Source organism: Bactrocera dorsalis, unplaced genomic scaffold, assembly GCF_023373825.1.
Source record: "Bactrocera dorsalis isolate Fly_Bdor unplaced genomic scaffold, ASM2337382v1 BdCtg041, whole genome shotgun sequence".
Classification (NCBI taxonomy): Eukaryota; Metazoa; Arthropoda; class Insecta; order Diptera; family Tephritidae; genus Bactrocera; species Bactrocera dorsalis.
The window spans coordinates 14194-37493 of record NW_026038092.1 but is presented as its reverse complement, the minus strand read 5'-3'; the positions used below and the strand labels follow the sequence as shown (position 1 = coordinate 37493).

The window sequence follows — 23300 nt, the reverse complement described above, 5'->3', positions numbered from 1 at the left end:
ACCGAAATATACAAGGGCACGAGAGCACCCATTGCAGAATCTAGTGATATATGAGCGACTGATTCAGTCAATTTATTGTAAATGACTATTGTGCATGGCTATTGTGAATTGGCGCACCTTCTGCATGCATTTTTAACAAAAAAACTGTAACAAAACTTTATAATTTAAATAGAAATTATAAAATATAGTTAAAATTTACCTTTCTCAACAATTTAACGACGTAATATGTCTTTATGTAAAATGGCAACTACAACAGGGTTGCAATTTTATTTTTGCGTGACATTGCACGCTAATATACACGGGTTTTGGTCTGACATATTTCACAGCCCTTGCAAATATTTTTCTGCGTGTGTTTGTTGTTGTGCCGTTGTAAATTTGCAATGCTTGCACCGTGCACCGGGGTTTGCAAGAGCAAGAGAATACCCCTATAGTATTTATAATTTTTAAATATAAACATATCTTGCGGAATGGCCACATTTTTTCACAGTGCTCTTTTATGATAAATTTGAAACCAAATCGATAGCAGTGGACAAAGTTTTGAAAATTATCTGGCATCACTCATTCATTACCTGTCTCATAAAATAGCACAGAAAAGTAGTTCACGTTCTTGGCACAAATAAATAATAAAGTTTCGAATGGATTTTGCTCGTAAAATATTGAATAAATACGGATGGAAAGAAGGGGATGGTTTAGGAAAACATAACAATGGCATTGTCAAACCCTTGAAAGCTAGTATGAAATTTGACAATGCTGGACTTGGTTCTGATCAAGCAGCCAGTGATTTCAATAACCATTGGTGGGAACGCGTTTTCAACGAGGCCGCAGAAAATGTTGATGTGAAAACAACAAAAAATGGTGTAAGTGTGGACCTAAAAAACAAAGACGAAAGTGTAGAAATATCTACAAAGGAGTACTCGGTGAAAAAACTGAAAAAAGCCAAGGATCAAAGTTGCCCAAATGACAACCGATATGATAATTTTCTACAATCAGCCACACTTACAAAATCGGGTGATGAAATTGAAAATCCCAACAAAATAGCTGTTGCAGACATATCCGTTAAGAAATACAAACCTTTAACAGATGAAGAGTTATTTCGTGCATGTGGGGGACGTACTGCTCATAAAGGAGCACGACATGGGTTGAAATTAAGTGGAAAACTATCTCGTATAGAACAGCAAGAGCAGGAACTTTTAGCTAAAATGGAAGAAAAGATCAAAGAATCCGCAAAAAAGGATTTGAACAAGAAATCTGATATAAATGTGGCACATGAAAAGCCAAAGAAAAAGAAAAATAAGGAACAGGAATTAACCGATTTAAATTTAATTAAAGAAATGAATTCTTCAACTGAATTAAAGAAAAATAAACGGAAAGATAGTCCTGAAAATAGCAACATAAACGCAGATGTAAACATTAGAAAAACAAAGAAAACTAAAATTATGACTACCGATGTAGTTCCAGAAGTGGTGCTAAATGTAAATGAAACCACAGTTTCTAGTTCTGTCAATTCAAGCCAAAATAAAAAGCGAAAAGAAAACTCCGAAGACCCATGTATAACACCACAAAAAAGCAAAAAATCTTCAAAGAACAAAAGAAAGCTAAAATCGGAAGACCATGTGGGTGATGAGCATCATGATGAAAGCGATGTAAATATTTCAAATAAATCAGAAAGTAACAAAAAGAGAAAAAAACACAGAACAGAAATGCCTTTAAATAATAGTGATAAATAAAAAGTATATATACATAATATTTTAACTTTTATATCTATTGTTTAATATAATAGGCCTAGACTATGAATATTAAAAATATATTATTTCTGTGATTTGGATTTCAATCGGCGAGATTTTCCTAGCCGTTTGTTTCCAATGCCCGAAGCTTTTGCGCCTTTCTTAAAGTTTTTCACTTTTTCGAAACCGCCAGCAGAGGATTTTGTGTTTCGTTTCTGACCCTTCTTTTTACCACCAAACCCAAACTTCTTATTACGTTGTTTCCGCTTGTCTGCTGATTTCTTCTTTTGTGATTCTAAATTTTTGGCGTCCTCTAAGAAGTCAAGATTCTTCAATTTGCCTTTCCGGAATTTCTTCAACTTATCCAACATGTCTTTCTTTTCCATTTCTCGCTGTACTTTCGTTTGTTTTGCAAGTAATTTGCCCATTTTACGTTGCTCACGAATTTGCTTGATACGTTCCGACTTAGCTTGACCCTCTTGCTTGGCCATAAGATTAGAACGTACCTTCTGCATATGTTCGTCAGATTTCGCCATTTCCGCAAAATAGTCATCGGGACGACGTGTAACAACTCCCGCAGAATGTAAACGTTTTATTCCCTCCAAAACGGCGGCCTGTGCTTGGCGATGAAATAACATTTCACGTTTAAAGTCATTTAGTACAGGATCTTCGTCCGGACGAACATATGGAATTTTAGCATTGCCTTTAAACATATTGGCGCGCTTCTGCTCATGTTTCTCTAACTGTATGACTAATTCAGGTGCCAATGGAGCTAAATCGTTTACCATATCCATTCTTTCTATCCATGACAAATCTAGTTTAATTTCATCTGTTTTGGCTAGCAATTTCGGCTGTAACAATTACTGTGGTTAAAATTATTTGTATAAAATTTGTCAGTTGTCCATTACTTACGATATTGTTGACTTTCTCCTTTCCGGAGCTGAATTCTATGTTCAAACCCGGCTTAAGGTCGCCACGAGCAAATGCTTCTTGAAGCTATTGAAAATATTGTATTTCACAAAAAATATATTTAAAAAAAAAAATCACCTATCACTCACCTCTTCATCTGAATTATCATCCGAATAATATTCCGAATCCGTTTCAGCTTCTAGCTGTGTTTTCCTCTTCATTTTTATTTATGAAGTTAAAGTAACTTTCAAAATTAAATATTAACAACAAACCCTACACGTGCACTAATATTCCGAATTGACAACCCTCTACGATGTTGACAACTTCAAATAATGAGTTCATATTTACACTTTTTACCAAGTGAGATGCCACATAGTTTCAAATTTCTAATTTTTTATGTAAATAAGGTAACGTATTCGGTTGATTCGGTTACCGATACAAATGATCTAAACTGTTTTTTATAAATACAACATACTTATATAATATTCACAAATGGTAGAATACCTTATAAATAATAGTTTTAGGGAAGAATAATTTTAAGGCCTAATTAAATAATAGCATTTTATTAAATTGTATTGGTGAACTACAGACCTCTCAATTGAAATATGTGCCTTGCACATCTGGAGTTGAACTATTAACCTCCTTTTTTTTCCTCTTTTTACCTCACTTTCTTCAATTTTAGAGAACGCAAATTTTATTACCTATGACCGAATACCTCTATTCATGTGACAAAAATACCGAATATATTTCCTGCTTGCAATGAGACCCCGCAAGGCTCTAACCTCCTTTTTGCATGCCCAATGAACCCCTTCCATTTAAATATAGGAAGAGGTATGGTGCGACCCCGTTGAAACGCTACCTTTCCTGGGACTTCCGTTTGTTGACTTCAATCAAAACAAATACTAGATTAATTTGAGCTATTGTGTTAACAAGAAAATTGATTTTTTGTATGTTCGGACTTTACACACTTTGCTTTCAGTTCAAGAAGGGAACTCGGAAACTGATATAGATTTAGATTTCTAAATTTGAGCCAAGGGCCTTACATTTTACAATGTGCCCCTGGTGCCACATAAATCTTAAGGACAATGAAAAAGAACTATGTACTCCAACATCACCTGTTTCACCTTTTTGAATCGTGGAATTCAAATACACTGAAAATCCATTGGCCTTTGTTTTATCCAATACTCGACCATACCCATTTAAACATTACAACTATTTGTGTTTTCTTTCATAAAGTTGTTTCATTCTGCTGCGCGTCCCCGACTCATAAAGCAATCGAAGGACGAATTCATTGCCGGCGTAAGGCTGCCGAGTCTTACATCTATTAAAATCGTAAAATTATGATTTTACAACTGCCATAATTATTAAATGAAACGAAAATTTTCTCCAGTCATTAATTCCATCTTTTTTATTCAGCATCTACTTTATGTTACAATTCGTATGCAAATAAATTGTTTATCAGCATTATCATAATAAGGACTCAATTCTTTTATTTGTAGATATAATTATTTAAGAAATGCGTTGCAACAACGTATACTGAACAGAATGCACAAACAACTTCTCAAATTCAGTTGAGTAGGAAATATATTTTAGCGTCAATAAAAATCACACACAGAAAACCCAACTTCCACATAGAAATTAATTGTTTTTTATTCCATGATTGCATCGGTTGTTTCCTGCATTCCTAGTTTTTAACGAGAGCGCTGACAGGGCAACCAAGACCTTATATCATGGCATTGAAACTAAATCTACAGTATGGTGAACCACTAATAGCAACTTCTTGCTTCAGGATTCCATTCAATTTATACTTCTAAAGGCTGTAGACTTAGATATTCGTATGTGATTTTAATTGAAATGTTCCATATCGCTAAAATGATTCGGGATCAATAATGATTGACCTAGCTAGTGTTTCGATCTGTTGACCGACTGTGTTCGATTCGGCGCTTAACTTTTTTCATTTCGTTCGCAATATACTTGCTGCTATTTCTTCTCTTCGGTTAGGGTGGTTTTTTCGCTTGGATATAACGTATTCTGCACATTTCTAATTTTTTATCATAGTATTTTTATTTTCGTTTTAAACTTAAATAAACGTGTTTTTATTCTTGGATGTTTTTTAAAAACAATAAATGGTGTAGCTGATGTTACTGCTATTACTGTTGTTTATAAACTTTCAATGACATACACTTTAGAAAGCGAAGAGCAGCAAGAAGGCCATCATAAGACAGAAAAGACCCATAGCTTCAGACAAGGCGAAACCCAAGATAGCATATGAGAACAACTGTTGTTTCAACGATGGATTTCTGGCATAACCAATGATGAGGGAACCGAACACTGTTCCGATACCAGCACCTGTTCATATTGGAAGTTTGGCAATAAAAAAACATAATTATGTTAAAACAATTTTTTTTCAATGCAAGCGAAAGAAAGTTGTAGACGCACTATTGGTATTAATATTTGTTGTGAATGCAGTCAGTAACAGATTAGTCTGAATTGAGTTCTGCATAGAATGCAGCAAGCACATCGCACTAAAATTGCTGGTCACAAAGGATTTCAATGAATGCTTAACCAACCCGTAAGCTCGATGAACATTCATACTTTCTTGTTCCTTTGCCTCTTAATCATACAAGTTTCCTGCTAGAAAATGCATCGGTTTAAGTTCACACGCACCACAGCATGTTTTAATTTGAACTTTGACCAACTCTCAGACCTTCCCGAGGCTATATTAGAGTAATTAACATTCTTCCAATTCAACTACAAACTCTTTATTTAGAAGTTGTAGAAGAAATCGGTCGAAAATACTCGTATGTGTGCCCCAGATGCTAGATTGTAACTGACTGATGAAAAACAAACGTTATTTACAATAATAATTGCGAATGCTACAAATTTCTTTCGCTACTTATGTAAGGTTAAAATGTTTACTCTTCCAATACTAACCAGAACCGGCAACACCGACTGTTGCAGCACCAGCACCAATGAATTTGGCAGCAGAATCGATGTCACGAGTGACTGGAGAGGTCTGGAATGACCTAATTTGTGGCAGTAAAGCAACGGGCGTTGTGTTCTGAGCTGCCAAGGATTGGCTCTGGCTAATCACAGCGCTGCTCAATGGTCGCAAGTATTGCTTTGAACCGTTAAGGAGCTATAAAGAAAGAAATAAGAAATCATATAAAAAGAAGAACTAATGAAAATGTATTATATTACAAGCATTGTCCTTTTAATTTATTCAAAACTGACAAAAACAAATATTTACTCTAATTTCTTAATATGTATATACATGTGCTTGTTTCTTTACTATGTTGATGCATATTACTGTTTTCAAATAGATTTTTATATCTTGTATTAAATGTTTACAGTTATCTATTTATTATATAATATATACATGCTCCTCCACAAATAATTATGCAAGATTAGCATGTTAGCAGCAAATAACAATACAACTTAGTTAAAAATTAAGATTGCCTTTCCAAAAAACTATATGCTCAGTCAACAATATATTTAACAAATTTAAACGGAAATGTGTTTTGTATGTAAAATGAGTTCATACATATCTAATTTGTTTAGTAGGCAATTCGTTTTCTTCATAGCAGTCATTTGTTCTAACCTCAATAGGAACTAGTTCTTAGTTATACAATAAAGCATGTTGATCTACAATACAAATAAAATTCTGCTGTCACAAGACCGAGATAAACATAAGGCAACAGATAATCTCCGAATTATTAAATAGGATATTTTATGTTTATATATATTTTGCAATTTAAGCTATTTTGCATTAACTACTAAAAGCCTGCAACACCGCAACAACCTAACCTCAATTATTCTTATGTAACATTTCACCGCAAAGAAAATTCACCACACCGTATCACACTGATTAAAAAAGAAAAATCGATTTCTAATTTGCACCTTATGTAATATAGAATACAAGTTAATATACTTTATTCGTATACTTTCTTTCTTTTACTAAAAAAAAAACAATCGTTATAAGATTAAAACTTACAGCGGTCCTGGCGACGGGGGCAATACGGGAGACTGTTGACACGAACATTTTGTATATATTAATTTGATGATGCTACGTGGATCAACCAGAAATTTAAGCTAACGCACAGTGCTCTGTAAAAGAAAAAAGTAAAATAAGTTTGTAGTTATAAATTGAGACTCTTTAATGATTAAATGAGTTGACAATTTTTTATTTCTTTCGCACAACTTGGCCACTACAGCTGCTCAGTTACGTAACTTGAACCATCTGTCAAGTACGTAACTTTTAGCAAATTGAAATAAAATTTTAATTCCAAAAATAGAAAAAGCTTCCTATTAAAAATGTTTTGTATATTTTACAATAAAATGCATTATTATTTTACAATTTATCTAAAGTCTTGATAGAGCCACAAAATTGCTTTCGTAACGTTGCGATGGTCTTCTTCCACTGACAAATTCACCGCTGCTATTCGTTGACGTTCGTAATCGTGTTGTTTCGTTTCATTTTCATTCCAACCCGTTTCCCTATGATAGACATTTTTCACACATCCACACTTTTAAGATGGCGGAGCCGCAACCGGAAAAATCACATTTCTTTTCTTTTCACAAAATCTATGCACATTTAATAATTATAACTGCTAAAATTCGATATAAAACACTTAGTTCTACTAATAATTTATGTTCTCTATTCAAATTTACAATTAGAAAACACTTTTTTTCACTACATATCAATGATTACTCAATCAATGGGAGGAAGCAGAATATCAAAAATCTATCTCCAGAGATTGAGGAGATGCTAAATTTTTATGTGTACTCACTTCGAACAAACCCTTACAACAGTGGTTGACTTTCAAAATTGAATGGCGAATGAACGATTTTAGTTTCTTCCCTTCTCGTGGTGAAATTCCAAGTGATGTTGGATGTGGTACTATTACATAAATCGAATTACCACATTGCGCAAAACTGTCAAACTAAAAACTCGTTTACACTGCCAAATATCCTAACGTTTATGAGAAATCATCTTAAAATTGTTCTCAGTGGTTTAGAATTGCTGAACCTGAATGTTAGGATTGACAAATTGTCACTGTGGATATAAGATAAAAATTATTCTAACAATTCAATAAATGTTTAAACAAATAAATATTGATATGTTACTAAAGTTCGCTTAGTTACGAAAATGCAACACTTTTTTAATCATAATACATATTTTCAACAATTCAATCGTTGAGATGATAATCTATTATCTTAGAAAAAAATAATTTTCTAAAAAATTATGCATTCGATTGGCAACGGTGAAATTAAGTTAGCGATGGTGAATTCTAAAATTTTGAGACATTTCGGAGGTTTTGCGAATTAACTGCATCCATCGTGAAGAAAGAGTAATTTCAATTCAAAAGCATTGTTTTGTTTATATAGACTTTATTCTTATTTATCATAATTAATTGCAAACATATAAATATGAGTATATACTCAAGAAATCAGAACTACCCGAAACTCCGATGGAATATAATAATCAGCATGAATATTAACATATATTTACGTTTTATCACATTAGGACGACCATGAGCATTCGTAAGATTGATACGATTCGTAAGATAGGTAAGATTCGTACAGATAGACGATCATAAGAGTTTTGTGAAGTGTTGTCTTAAAGAACCTCAATGGAATATCTGGTAGCGCTTTCTGGTATTTAACGGAACATTTAACCGATAGGTAACGTGCATGAAATTGGCATAGAGTAACAATTTTACATAACCATTCTGCGTATTCTACTTATGAAATATCTACAAATAACGATCTGCTGACAATATTCTACCGGTGCACATATCGTAATTGTCCGGTAAAAATTGAGATCATTCAAACTAAGATGTGTGCATATTAAAATAAGTTTAAGAAAACTAAACTACATGGTTTATTTCAAGCAATAAAAATTGCTTTCGATACAGATAATATTTATTTCCAGAATAAGGCAATGTGGAAATGACGGAGTGGCATTAGTGTTATCTGATAGGTAGGTCCCAAGTCAACTTCTCGATTATTATCGATAAAACTTAGAGTCGACAATGCTGTTTTATTTGCAGAACTTGAGGTGCAACCCTGCGGGAACATATCCTCTCACGCCTACATAAAAGACTACGGCTGATTTATGTATATTAAACCCTCGCTTTCCTTTGCATTTGACAATTGCTTTGTATGCTTTTGGATGAGTTCGTTCACATCGAAGCGAAACGCAGCAAAGGAAAGCAAATTGTCGGATAACTCGAATCTTTTTACGCTTTGTCACGTAAAAGTCGTCAAAGCGTTCTTCGCTTCGTTGTTTATGTATGAATTGTCAAACCAAAACTTTTAAAAATTAAGAAAAAATAAATATTTGTATTTTCATCTGTCATTTCACAATAAAAAAAATCTTAAATATACAAGACAAAACTTTAAGATATCGGTTATACCACTTTAAGGGCCGTTTTCTCAATGTCAAGTTAGCAGCCATCTGTCAGTTAAGTTCTGGGTAACTTAACCAATGGCGGTAAAGAACATTTTTAGGACCGTTTTCACAATGTCTGGTTAATCTTATTTTAAGACGGTCTTAAAGACAAAGAGACTGTGTTCTTTTTCGCAACACCCAGATGCTACTCAATTCGGAATGCCTTTTAATTCCAAAGTTTCCTTCGTGATTGCAACAACGCACGGTCTCAAAGCAATATTTACATTAAATTCGGAAATATAAATGTTATTATCCATTTTTTGTATGTAATATGCATATATTAATGCAATTGAGAGACAAAAGAGAATGACAAGACTCCTATCTGAACTCCGTCTATGCTTACAGATTTTACAGCTGACAGCTGTCATTTCATAATCTGATTAGAAACTAACCAAGACTTTTTCTTTCGGTATCAGAACTTAACTAAAAATTTTCAACATTTTTCCGACCAAGTTCTGGTTAAGCGATTAACGAGACATTGTGAAAAAGGCCCTTAGTTTAAGCTTAAAATGTGCACAAACAAATAATGTTCTATGATAAAACAAGCTTACAGAAACCCTGCGGGAAGTAACCAATTTTGTTAATGGGCACACCATGAACCTTCTTATTATATACATACGTTCTGATTGGTTTCCTAAAATCAAATATGAGTTTCGTACACTAATACCAGTGTACGTCACCGTCGATTTTGTAATTACATTCAATGAAATAAATTTTAATTTAAGAAATAGAAATTAAATTTCTGTTTGTAAAATAAGTTTCAATATTTAAAAAATTTATTTCGTCATCAAAAAACGTTAATTGAACTAAATTTGGGTTAACACCATCAGCCGCGGGGAAAGCTAGTTTACTATATATTCTGTCTTGTGCATAAAATGCTCAAAAAATGTTGTTGAGAATTCCGAAACTAATCAAGTTCGAATAAATTTTCTATAAGAAAAAATTGTATTTCCAACAATTCATTAAAAATCCAATAAAGTCTTTGGTCTGAATTAGGTTTCAATTTTAAAATGTTATGTCGAACATTGATTGAAAAATTTTGAAAAATGTGAGTCTGTTCTGCTGATTTTGACATTTTGGATCCAATTACGTTTGACAAATTGTTGTTTTTGGGCTACCGACACAACATTATATGATTGAATCATGGTGTGAATCAAAGAGGCGATTGACTTTATTTGTTTTTTACATTACGTTTTAATAAAATTTTATACAAAAAGTAAACAGACAACACAATTGTGCGTACTTTTCCAACACTGTTCGATACCACAGTTTATCTCAAGTACCAAATTCTGAATTTATCACTAACCATACACAAGCTAACGGCAAAAATAGGTATTCGGTACGGGTTGCCTACTTATATTCTACTACTAAAATGGCCAACGTACCATACAATCGTTAAATAACAAAGCAACTTACCGAAAGCACAAGTGCGATGTGAAAACTGGTGGTTATTATGTCAGCTTGTAAGAGAACTTTTGTAGGTACATATTTGTTTTCCCTATCTCGGCTACCGCCGTCGTTGACGTTCTCTGCTGAGCAGCATCAAATCGAAACAGCAACGCAAGCAGCAAATTGTTTCGCTTGAACCGCGAGCACAGAGGGTCGAACGTTCGCCGTGCATAACGTCGTCGCCTCGCTACGATTCATATACCAGACCAAATATGTTTTTAATTAAAAACAGAAAACAGCGATAAGTAGCAGCTGCAGCAAAATGCTGTAATCAAACTGGACAAAAGCGGGTAGTTTATTGTGCAAAAGTCGAGAATAGTAGAAAAATAAACAATCCAAAACAATTTTGTGAAAACTTACTTGAGCCTTTACGAAAAGTTAGTATTTTTTAATGGCTTGTTTTAATTCGACTTAACGACGGCCCCAAATTGCATAACACCAATCGTATATACATATGTGCGTTTCAGTGCGTGCTTGTGTGTTGGTGAATACGCTGCAGCAGTGGTGGAAATATAAAAGGCAACAAAGCTTGTAAATTGTGTTGAATGGCGTAAACTGAAGAAAGAATGGAGCAGACGTATTAAAAGTGAAGGGAGAAGTAAGCTACCTAAACTAAAGAGGAGAAGGTCGATATTGAAATCCGTCCAAAAAAATTATGAACGCAGTGCTGTATATTTACGGAGGACATGATCATTAAAGAGTACTTTTAGTATGAGTATTAAGTACGCTCTGATATTAAAATAGAAATTTAATATTACATACATACATATACACTTGAAGTATTCTATTCCTGTCGTTTTATGCAGATAAATTGCGTTTAATAACACATCAGTTAATTTTTGGCGTATATGCTTTGAGTTACAAAGGCATGCGACTAAATCACTACATTATGAATAACTATATGCGAATCGACAATAATTGTCCTAATTAATGTCCTTTAGTGTATACACTATATAATTATCCGACTCATACAATTTTATAATCTATCGCATATTGAAACGGTTTGTCAGTTCCCACCGGCATAAATGACAGGTTGTAAATAGAGTTGTCCTCGTTCTTATTTACTATCGACGGAAAAGATTGTTGACAACGGAAAATAAAGGAGTTAGATCACAATCGTTTTGATATATTCAGCCATACTATATAAATAATTGGTAAATAATACCAAAATAAAGGGTCAAGATGAAATGACTGTGAGATAAACAATCATCAGCAACCTGAAACCCAAAACAAAGCCGATACACAGTAGTATACTTGAATAAACAAATTCAATTTATTCACCACCCTATCATACCCAACAACAATCGATGCCGTCGTCGTTGCAGCTACCGCACTTGGTTGGTTGGTCAAGAAATAGTCCACGCAGACAGCGTTGATGGAAAAAAGTGAACGAAAGAATTGGAGTGGGATGTATAAGTCATATGCCGACAGAAACATACTTAGTTAAATGTTTAAGAATTGAAATTTTATGCAAAGTATAAATCTGGTCTTTTTGTTATAAAAATTAATCGAAAAATATTTACCAACGTAACCCATCAGTATTGCATCAATCAATTCGGTGATCATGAGAGTGAACAGCATAGAAAGTGTGTTGTGACGAGTGAATATTAAGTTATCAAGTGTGTGCAAGAGAGTGAAGGAGTGCAAGTAAATATAGTGTGGTGAAAAATAACTGAACTATTGTACCCAACGAAAAGGGTGAACGAGTGAGCAGGTGCGTTGCATTAATTCACATTTTTGGAATATCTACGATCTCGCTCGTGTGTGTGTGCAATATTTGTATTATTTGCTTTCCACGGAGGAAATTGCTCTGAAGTTGAATAAGCCGTGCCGTTGAATGAGCGTTTTGCTGTGTTTATCTGATTGATTGTATGCACCAGCTGTTAAACAGAGCCAACAAACAACCCATCAGCCAGCGGAAGAGCAGGGCAGAGCAGAGCTGCTTAGCGAGCGACATTTATATTCATCGGTCAAATCGGTCGGGATATGGCCGTGTTCTTAATAAACATCTGCAAATTTAATGGCTGCGGCATAACATTTCCTAGTTTAGGAGATTTAATACAACATATTGAGGACACGCATATCGGTGAGTAGGGACTTTTAGTGACTTTGATGTACTTTAAATATAAAGTCTTCAAATATGTATGTAAATATGCATAGTACAATGTGATGATGTGGTCGCGTGATTGTTAATTGTTAATTGAAGAAGGACGAAAAAATGTAACTGAACGTTTTTAAGTGTATAGGCGGTTAGTATTTGTTTACTTTATTGATATTAGCATGTATATTAATGATGTGTTGGTATGGTGAATTTGAAATTGATGAGTTATGGCGACGTCAAAGTCGACGTTTACCTTAACGTCACGGTCAGCTGCTTGCCATTAAGTTAACGTTGCCGGTGCAAAATCGATATAGCAGTTGTTAGTATGGTGATTAGATAGTGATTCAGTTCAGTTTACTCCCTTGTTGTGGTGCGTGGGAAGTGGTGGTGAGTTATGCCACTTTAATTCATTCAGAATCAGGAAAATAACAAACACATCTATACTTAAGTTTATATATTCATAAATAAGTTTATATACTGGCTTTTAGGACTACCTCGGCCATAAGCGACCAGATCCGAAATATTAAATAAATAAATTAGGAAACAAATGAAGCACTAATAATAAAAAGGGTTGTTATTTTGTCTTCATTTGTGTGTTTGCATTTCTCTTGTGCATAAGGGGATTTTAAAGGGGACTGCTACATTTTCAATATATGTAAGTATACTTAACAGAGAAGGTACCATCTTCTATAAGAGTGTACAACTGCTGGCGTATGCCGATGATATTGATATCATCGGTCTCAACACCCGCGCTGTTAGTTCTGCTTTCTCCTGACTGGACAAGGAAGCAAAAGAAATGGGTCTGGCAGTGAACGAGGGCAAGACGAAATATCTCCTGTCATCAAACAAACAGTCGTCGCACTCGCGAGTTGGCACACACGTCACTGTTGACAGTCATAATTTTGAAGTTGTAGATAATTTCGTCTATCTTGGAACCAGCGTAAACACCACCAATAATGTCAGCCTGGAAATCCAACGCAGGATAACTGTTGCCAACAGGTGCTACTTCGGACTAAGTAGGCAATTGAGAAGCAAAGTCCTCTCTCGACGAACAAAAACAAAACTCTATAAGTCGCTCATAATTCCCGTCCTGCTATATGGTGCAGAGGCTTGGACGATGACAACAACCGATGAGTCGACGTTGCGAGTTTTCGAGAGAAAAGTTCTGCGAAAGATTTAAGGTCCTTTGCGCGTTGGCCACGGCGAATATCGCATTCGATGAAAACACTCCAGCTCCGAAAGTATTCGACGCAGTACCCGCCGCGGGAAGCAGAGGAAGAGGAAGACCTCCACTCCGGTGGAAGGACCAAGTGGAGAAGGACCTGGCCTCGCTTGGAATATCCAATTGGCGCCACGTAGCGAAGAGGAGAAACGACTGGCGCGCTATTGTTGACTCGGCTATAATCGCACCGCTTACGCCAGTAAAGAAGAAGAAGAAGTATGTACCATATCTTGATCGTTATCCAGGTTGAGGATATTTCTTGAACATGTAGCATGCAATATTTATGGACACTTATATTTCCAAAAAAAAAAGTGGTGTTCTCAAAGGTCGAGTGAATTCTTCACAATCTTCTTTGAATTTTTTATTTATAGCCATACAAACTTTTCTTAATTTTTTTACGAAATTTCATTTTTAACAAATAATAAAGCAAAATCATTTTTATTAAAAAATATATTTTTTTCAAAAACACGATTTATTTCAAATAAATACTGATGCGGTTAGCATTCACTCGGAATACATCATTCATAAATATGGATATAAATATAAATATTTTACATACACAAAAAATGAATTTATCAAATATTTCCTGACCTTATACCTAGAACTTCTTTCATTAAATGCCACTATAAGATAATAAAATTTTTGTGATCCTCTAAGTCGCATTTTTCTGGGAAATCCTTTTATCCCTTCAAATGTTTCTATGATTATATTGAGGAGGACTATGAGATTTGCTCAGCCAGATTAATAACAAGCAATAGTGTAGAACATAATATTTGAGACTTCTGGCGCCATGGAAAACGATAAACCTTTTCCACAACAGTCGGGTCTACGTAATAGAAACGGAACCCGATTTTTATACGGCCAAGGACGTTGTAGATTTCAAAAAATAGTATGTTCAGTCAAAAATTACAGAATACATGTTTTATGTTCGTATGTGCCATATGTTTGGCTTCAGCGATTTCGCTGTTCATTGACTGAAAGTATGCAGGCCTAATTATGAACAATTCATGACTGACTAGGCGGTTGTGAGGAATACTGTCAAACAGACTCATTATTTTAAAGCTGTTTACTATTGTTTCTAGCTACACATTATATTATATTGTTAATACTTCAATACTACTCTGACCGATCAAAATGAAGTTCTTTCATAAAAAACCTTTTAACTTGACAGGACATCATGTTCGAATTGTCATGTAATTAGGCACAAGTTATTGTTGGACCAACGTTCTAAACTTCGAATTAAGTTTTCAGATCGCAATACAATTATGGCGTATAACTACTATACAACCTGAACGAATCAATTTGTTGTATGGAAACTATTTTATTTGTGAAGGGTATTTCAGCTTCCGTGCAGCCGAAGTTAACGTTTTTTCTTGTTTGGGTTAGCAATCTCATACTTGCGAGTGAAATCATTTATGAATATATTTTGGACAATTTGTAATTTAAGTGCTCATTGCAACTTGTTTAAATCAGGTTTCTCAAATTTCACTGTGTTCAATTCATTCAATGCACCCTTTCTATTGAAATGAATGTCGTACATTTATAGGCAGCAACAATTTGAAATCTTACTAATTCATTAAATATTGCAAACATTTTTTTTTGATATTATAATGTTGTTGCACATACACATTTTTGAATTACCGTAAAATTTTTGTCACTTTAAAATATATCGAAACACGCCGTTTCGGAATTTGACTAATTCGTTCAGATTTATAGTCATGAATTATTCGGCACCAAACAGGTCGCGCACAATGCCCCAACTGAAAATGGCACCCTAAGTATTCATAATACTAGGTAATAATTTGTCTTATAGCAACACTATCGGAAAAGAAGTCTGCAAAAATTGTGCTAAATGTCCATCTATAGAATTTTTCAAATACTAAATTTGGCTAGAATGATCAAGATACCAAAAGTGGTTTGCCTGACACATCAATAGGAGTTTTAATTCAGAATATCGTTTATTCAATACACATGTTTAATACGATTCTTGCTTCTGAAAGAGTAATAATTAAAATTATTATTTATATTTTTTTTATTTCCAGACTATGATCCTAAAGTGGTCGAACAGAAAGAGCAGGCACAGCCTGCATGCTTACCGCTGAGCTATGTACTGCGCTTCATATCGGAAGATGCACGTAAGGAGAGTCCGTTCCTATCCGCCAATACGTCGGGCGTTGAACTCAAACGGAAGCTGGCGATCAAACATCACAGTTACAGTATGTCGTCGTCAAATCGCAGCAATACGCCCACTGGTGAGAAAGCGAATCAGTATAGACAAGAAGCTGTATTCGCACTGTACCGCAAGACATTTGTTTATCCTACGCCATTTTTTTTTACTAATATGAACGTTTTGTTTTCAAAATTTAAATTTTTGCTAACATTTATAGGCAGTGAAATGGACGATGACGAAATGGTTGTTTCGGAGTCAGAAGATAGCAATGATTCTTGGACAACCGAAGAATTCAGCTCCGAGTTCATAATGCGTTACGGGAGCAGGTGATTGCTCAACAAAACTTTTTTGTAAGAAAAATGAACATTGAAATTTAAATATGTATATTTGTGAAGGCATTCCGGTACCGGCAGCAATGGCACACCAGGCAATGAGAAACCGTTTGCGTGTCCCGTGCCTGGTTGTAAAAAGCGTTACAAGAACGTCAACGGCATCAAGTATCACTCGAAGAATGGCCACAAAAAGGACGGGAAGTGAGTGTCTAAAGCATGTAATACCATTCCTACCTAATTAGTAAAAGTAGTTTATGTACTTACACTGCAAACACTACTTAGGTATCGGCTAAAGGATTATAAAATAACTAGAACCTTTATTTTAGCTCTATTTCTAGTGAGAGTGAAGCGGTGTAGCCCTCTAACAAACGAGCCATAATTTTCATTATTTTTTATTCGATTTATAATGTAGATCAGATAAGGTTATAATGTAAATTTAAAATACTCTTCGCTTCGAAAATCAAAGCTTTAAAGTCAGGATGCACGAAAATTGTTATGGCGAAACCACTTTCATTGCTCAAAAGAATGTGAAACCTACGAGATATGCATATGCATTAATCTTATTAGAAGGTCTTCCACCTCTTTGAGACCTTTGACACCACATAGATCCTTCTTTCTGTGATCCATTTAGTTCCACTTAATTGAAAGTTAATTTTAAGACCGAAAGCGTTTCAAGAAAAAAACACTTTATTAAAGATGCAAAATGATAGCAAGGATATCATAAATTACGAGTAGGTACGCGTAAATCTTCCGGTCGTGTGATATCTCATCTGCTTCCTATAAGTTAGAGGTCATTAAAACACAGTTAGGATATTCATATAGGCGTCTTCTATTAATAAAACATATGTATAATTGCTGGATATAATTAATTGAATATTTATTGTTTCAGAGTCCGCAAAGGCTACAAGTGTCACTGCGGTAAAAGCTACAAAACTGCTCAAGGCTTGAAGAACCATGCGCTGGTGTCACACAATTCATCGCCAGAGAGCGTCTTGAGCGCCCAACATGTAGCTAATATAACAACCACCAGCAACGGCACAAGCGTCAATGCGCCAGGCATCATTTTGCAACGCAGCAGCTCGCCCTCACAATCGTTGGGTTCACTCAGTCCATCCAGTATCAGCAATATGTCGAGTAGCGCCAGTAGCTGTCATGGCAGTGCCAGCGGCAATACCTACAACGGCAACAGTAATTCTGCTGGTAATAATAATGGTGGCAGCAACTCCACTAGTTCTGTTGTCACAACTAATGTGCTGCAGCAATTGACGAACGGTACACTTGGAAATGGAAGTCCGAATGTTGTAGCCACCACAAATGGTGTTGGTCTCAACTTACATCATCATCAACATCACCAATCTCAGCAGCAGCAACATCAGTTCAGCAGTCAGCAGCAACCACAATTACAAAGTATTGGATCGTCGGCAACCGCACCATCAGGTAACAATAACAATTTAGTGCGCAGCAGTAGCAGTGGCAACACTACTGGCATTAATAGCAACGGCCTACTGGCAACGCCAACAGCAACCAAAACTGCGACTGCAGCTACCAACTTGTTGGCCGCTAACGCAACGGCCAGTAAGATTCTCAAATTGGCCACAAATGCAGCGGCTCAGGCTGCAGCAGCTGCAGCCGCAGCTAATGCTGTTGGTTCAGCTGATATCATTGCACAGCAGCAGCACAAACTGCAGGCAATCGTTGATAAAGTACAATCGAAGCAGCAACAATCTACAACATCCAAAATTGCGCTGCCGAATCTTGTTAATTTAGGCATTCTCACACCAGCTACGTCGCCTACAAAAACACCCATACAGACGCTGACATTTACACAACAACAACAACAGCTACAACAGACACAGACCACTCACAATCTTCCTTTGACACCCATCAGTCCAAGTGGGCCGACACTTATCCAACAACAACAACAACAACAGCAACATCAACAAAAGAGCATTTCCTTGTCGACTGGCACGCTGTTGCATCACCATCAGCAACAACAGCAACACAAGAAAACGCCTCATATAATTGGTAGCATTCACCTGTCGGGTGTGTCCACATCAACATCAACGTCTACATCTTCATCAAATGCCAATATAAATCTCAATAACAGCAATGGCACTATGACAAATGTTGCTAATGCCAATGGTGTCGGTGTTGCTGCTGCTACAGTGGGTAATGGTGTTGTTGCTGGCGCTGGTGTTGCAGGCATGGCGAACGCGATTGTTGCTGCTGCTTCTGCTTCTGCTGACGCAGTGGTAGGCGTTCTCAACGATGAAACGTAGCCTATACTAAAGACACTACTAATGCGACGTGAATTTAAATAAAATAGTTGGGGAATATTAATTTTTTAGTAAATTAGAAGAAAAACTTACATTTGCACAAAGCTAATGAAAAGGCTAACCATATTTGGTGTATTGGCATATTATAGGCACACAGCTTACCTAAGTAAATGGCTGTTGTCTGTCATTGCAGAGAAATAGAATACTCCAAAAATATTTGTCAGTTCCTTAAAAGAGTTAAAGCTGCTACGTTTCAGCGCAAAATTTGTTATTTCTGCGAAACCAGACGTATTCTTAAAAGCATTGTGAGTACGTGGAAGCACCTAGAGAGTTAATTGCATATGCATTGCATAATATTGTTTACAGAAGTGCAACATCCGCCGACTCCTTATAGTTTGTTGTGCGTATTTGCTTAGGCAAAAATTTGTTCGGTTCTGTCTCTTTTTAATCCGATTAACTTAAATTGAAAGAAAGATTAGATTAGTGAAGCGAAATTTTCTTATTACCTGCAATCGACAACAATATTGGAGTTGGTAGATAGCACAATTTATTGAACCAAGTGAATATCTGTGTTTTGAATATGAATGTAATTGCAACCTCCTGGTGCACCACCAGAATAACATTAGCATATATACTTCCCCTCTTTGTTTATTGAAACCATTGTGAATAGGGAAGGTTCCTAACGAAATAATTCCCAAAATTCGAAATTATACAGCATTTATTTAACGAAGAATATCGCAACTGCATGCGATATAAATCTCTTACACACATAAACTATAAAAATGAAATACACTGTTGCAATTAAGTGTTGGTGTATTTAATATTCTGCAATGCTTGCACTCTGCACTCGAACAAATATATCTATGGTATAACGAAAGAATGCTTTGAAATTATTAAAAATGATATATTTACTATTTCTATTTATAAAATGTATATGTATATATACATATATACATGTATAACAATATATAGTGTTAGTTAGTGGCAACCTTCAAGTATCCTTGTAAATTTAGACTGCTGCGATTTATTTTAGAATTTAAATTATTTTGTAAATTTAGTTGGTTCGTGCAATACTACTCTTTATAAATAATTTACGTAGTTAATTATTATTATTTTGTACTCATTTTTTGTGTATATTTTATACTGATTTTCTAAACACTATATTGTATTGCTTTGATAACTGCTGATCTCCTATTCAAATTAAAAATTAAATATAAAAAATTCTATACCAATTACACATATAAAGTAAGGTTCATGCTTTATTTGATTTGGAATAGCAAACTATAGATGTTAGTTAATTTCGCTAAATGTATGGTTTTACAAGAGTTGAAGACCACTTGTAATTTCAATTTGAAATAAATTCAAAGTTAGTGTATCCAACAGAGAGCCCGATTTTGAAAACAAACAACAAACACTACAATTTCGACAATTCGAGAAGATATTGTAGTAAAGAATTATACATTGGTAGTATCATCAGGATCTAAAAAAATTTAGTACCAATGCTAACATACATTTGTATATACCCTATACGACTCACATATTTGTGCGCTGCTACAATTTACAATTGCTGCATGTAGGCTTGAGATCAAACATAAAATACATTGAACGAATAAAAATTACTTATTATTTTCATTCCATAATATTCCAAAAACTTTCCATTTTAGAGAATATTTTGTTTACAAATAAATTGACTCTCTGCATTATTCATACATATATTAAACAAAATTCTTAAAATAGTCAAATATTCAATATTTTCTTTTTTAATAATTTTATTTAATTAGGGATCTCCTTTGAGGTTATGATCATTTAGTGTAAACGTCAACAGTATTATACAAACACCTTGTATTTAATATTAATTTAATTTGTTTATAATATTTGTATTAATGTTAATATTTAATTTTAAATTAAATCAATTTCTTTTGCACTGAACGTTTTAAAATCCATAAAGTCGTCGATATTTGCTTATGTTGTTGCTATTACAGGTCGGCGGTCCAACGAATTTGTGGGTTTTCGAATTGCAAATATCAAAATATTAATGTCTAATAATTGCAAATAAAAATCGTAAAAATGCCGAGTTCTATGACTAAACAAAATCTTCCACTTTCTCTACTCTCATTCCTAGAGTTAAGTGTATACATACAATGTATGGTATATACTCCTTTCTGGTCTTTGTCTGTCAAATGTTTTTTTTTTTTATTTATTTTTCTTTTTTATCTTTGGTTTACTTTTATTTCTATTCTTTTTCTCTCTCCTTCTCTTTTGTTGTTTATAGAACAAATGAATGCAAGCAACTCCACATGCATGCCATTCAATGGGCAACTGCTCACTACAGCTTCGTCGATCGCCAATGTCAACAACACTGCAGTCAATAGTCGCATCTCTGCTGCAGTCATCGGGGCACCTCCGGTGGCCACTGTTGCAGTCAGCACTAATGTCGCACCAATGAATGCTGCAGGAACAGCCAATAGCAATACGGTTACGCCCATCTTCGGCGCTTCGCCCATAATTTCACCCACTTTCATCGAGCATAAATACTCAGCAAATACGTTCAAACAGAGATTTTTGGCGAACCTTCGTGCCAACCATGGCGGTGCGAGTAAAGCACACTTTAACAACAATAACGGCAACAGCAGCAGCAGCAGCAACAATAAAACCGGCAATAAACATTCGATCGGTAATAATACAACCAGTAATAGCTGCGACAATACCAATGACGCTAATACTAATACAAATGGAATTAGAAATGATAATACAGCTGCCGGCGGTGGTTTGTTGGTCAATCACTGTTCGAATGGCCCTGTCCCGGGAATAGCTCCTGTAGTGGGTATTGATGACTTCTGCTCCATACAGCAGCAATTGAGTGAAAACTATAACAAAAGTGCAATGTATCCGAGGACAATAAACTGAACCGTTCCGTTTCTCAGATTGGAATGTTTCGTTAAATAGATACATGTGTATGTACATACATATATACATACATATATTGTACATAATTATGAAAATGTTCGTACAGGCATACGTACATACGTGTAAATTAAGCGTGAATATTTGGCTGTGATGTAAATGATTAAGACTGCGGAAAGGCAAAATGGCGACTTGCAATAATCAGAAATATTATTGAATTGAAAAATTGGCAACAACGAAGGAGAGAGATGGAAAAGTTTGGCAAAAGGCAGCACACTAGGATGGAGTTGTGGGAGATCTTTGCTGAGGGCTTGGAGGTAAAACGAAAATTTCCCAACATATATTTTGGTTCCGTCTGATCTGTTTTTGTATTTAAATTGTTTTGTTTAAAGCTCAGTTACTAAGTTTCATTTTTGTTTTCCTTTCTTTGCCTTTCACGTCTTGAATTCAAAAAATGTGCATTTGAAACTGGTCGTAATTGCAATAAAAAAAATTGTTAATTGCGTACTTTTACTGTTGCTAAATGTTCTGGTACGGAAGTTCTCTAAGTGCAGGAGAAGCTTAGAAACTTCAAGTTGTTCATAAAACATAGAGTTGGGTAAAGCTTAAACAATATTCTCCAACACTTTATGAAATTTAACCGAAAATTAAATTAAGAAATAGATTATTGTGTATGAAAAGATTTCCTTACTAAATCTCCAAATATATAAATACAGAGTATTTCGAAATTATTTCTGTTATATTTGGTTGTACATTATATATGACGTTAACTTTGAATCCTCCATTTTCTTTCTTTTGACTGCACACTGCGTCACTCAAACCAATCGAAGAAATATATAAGCAAATATATATAAATATTATATTTATCGAAACTAATTAAACTCGCTGTACCAAAAATTATCTCTTAAGGAGTTCAACATGTATCCTTAACTTATGCGTCGTCATAAAAAACAAAAGAACAAAATTAAAAATAAGTACATACATACAAACATTGGCAATGTAGCGAAGAAGTGCAGAATTAGAAAAACGTTTTAAAGGAGAATAAATGTTGAGAAAAGTTTATAGCGCATAGTTTCTTTCTGCACCCGCTGTATTAGTGTGGAAATGCGCAGCCATTTCTTCAGTTTTACCAGGCTTTCTTTCTCCTCAATTTTTTACTCACTATGTTTTTAATATTTATAGCAAAATATAATGCAATTTACATATGAAATTTTATTTATGCTCTTTAACTAGTCACTATTCTTGTAGGTAAATTAGTTACTAACTTTTATTTCGAAAATTGTAATTATAATATTTTTTGTACATAGTGGTTAGCATAGTTAGTAAATAGTCAAATAATAGACAAGTTATTTCACGGATTTGTTTAAAAATGATGTGTGCATAAATAACGGAAATTATTTCTTTTGAAGAAGAAAATTTATACATAAGTATAATCCCTAGCTAAATTATTAATATAATCGACAGTAGGCAAAGCAACTGGCTTCTCCTTATTTGAGTGAGAACTAATTTTGGATATCCAATTTTGCTTAACATATTATTCAGCCCTTTCTGTTAAGAGTTAAACTTGATAAAAAATATAATTTAAATCAAAAGTAATTCTATAATTATGAATATGTATATTAGATTGTAAAATAAAAACTAAAAAAGTAGCGATTGTATATATAAACGTATAGAAAAAAATTATACAATATGAAAATCGCTTTTCTATAAAAATATGAGTGTGTTCAAGGTTTAAAAGGCGTAAGTAAATAAATAATGA

General features: G+C 34.5%; 4 protein-coding genes across 7 annotated transcripts; 2 read left to right on the top strand and 2 right to left on the bottom strand.

Moving 5' to 3' along the window:
- Positions 1-27: 27 nt before the first annotated feature.
- LOC105232505 (G patch domain-containing protein 4) lies at positions 28-1746 on the top strand. The gene has a single exon (XM_011214194.4). It carries the CDS (start codon positions 636-638, stop codon positions 1725-1727), a length of 1092 nt encoding a protein of 363 aa, XP_011212496.2. The 5' UTR covers positions 28-635; the 3' UTR covers positions 1728-1746.
- Positions 1745-2962, bottom strand: LOC105232506 (probable rRNA-processing protein EBP2 homolog). Its single transcript, XM_011214195.4, has 3 exons — positions 2783-2962; positions 2637-2720; positions 1745-2575 (listed from the first exon to the last, which is right to left on the bottom strand). The coding sequence occupies exons 1-3, from the start codon at positions 2852-2854 to the stop codon at positions 1808-1810; spliced, it is 924 nt and encodes a 307-aa protein (XP_011212497.2). The 5' UTR covers positions 2855-2962; the 3' UTR covers positions 1745-1807.
- Positions 2963-4671: 1709 nt separating this feature from the next.
- LOC105232504 (ATP synthase lipid-binding protein, mitochondrial) lies at positions 4672-7572 on the bottom strand. 2 transcript variants are annotated; one of them, XM_011214192.4, is made up of 4 exons: positions 7424-7572; positions 6628-6740; positions 5568-5772; positions 4672-4982 (listed from the first exon to the last, which is right to left on the bottom strand). In XM_011214192.4, the coding sequence occupies exons 2-4, from the start codon at positions 6673-6675 to the stop codon at positions 4819-4821; spliced, it is 417 nt and encodes a 138-aa protein (XP_011212494.1). In that variant the 5' UTR covers positions 6676-6740; positions 7424-7572; the 3' UTR covers positions 4672-4818. The 2 variants fall into 2 exon arrangements, with proteins under 2 accessions (XP_011212494.1, XP_011212495.1); XM_011214193.4 differs by having other exon boundaries at positions 6989-7441.
- Positions 7573-10547: 2975 nt separating this feature from the next.
- Positions 10548-23208, top strand: LOC105232502 (homeobox protein 5). 3 transcript variants are annotated; one of them, XM_049461479.1, is made up of 6 exons: positions 10554-12622; positions 15902-16111; positions 16247-16355; positions 16425-16562; positions 17251-17798; positions 20910-23208. In XM_049461479.1, exons 1-6 carry the CDS (start codon positions 12523-12525, stop codon positions 21542-21544), a joined length of 1740 nt encoding a protein of 579 aa, XP_049317436.1. In that variant the 5' UTR covers positions 10554-12522; the 3' UTR covers positions 21545-23208. The 3 variants fall into 3 exon arrangements, with proteins under 3 accessions (XP_049317437.1, XP_011212490.2, XP_049317436.1); XM_049461480.1 differs by lacking the exon at positions 20910-23208 and having other exon boundaries at positions 10548-11258; positions 17251-19882; XM_011214188.4 differs by lacking the exon at positions 20910-23208 and having other exon boundaries at positions 10550-12622; positions 17251-19882.
- Positions 23209-23300: the final 92 nt, after the last annotated feature.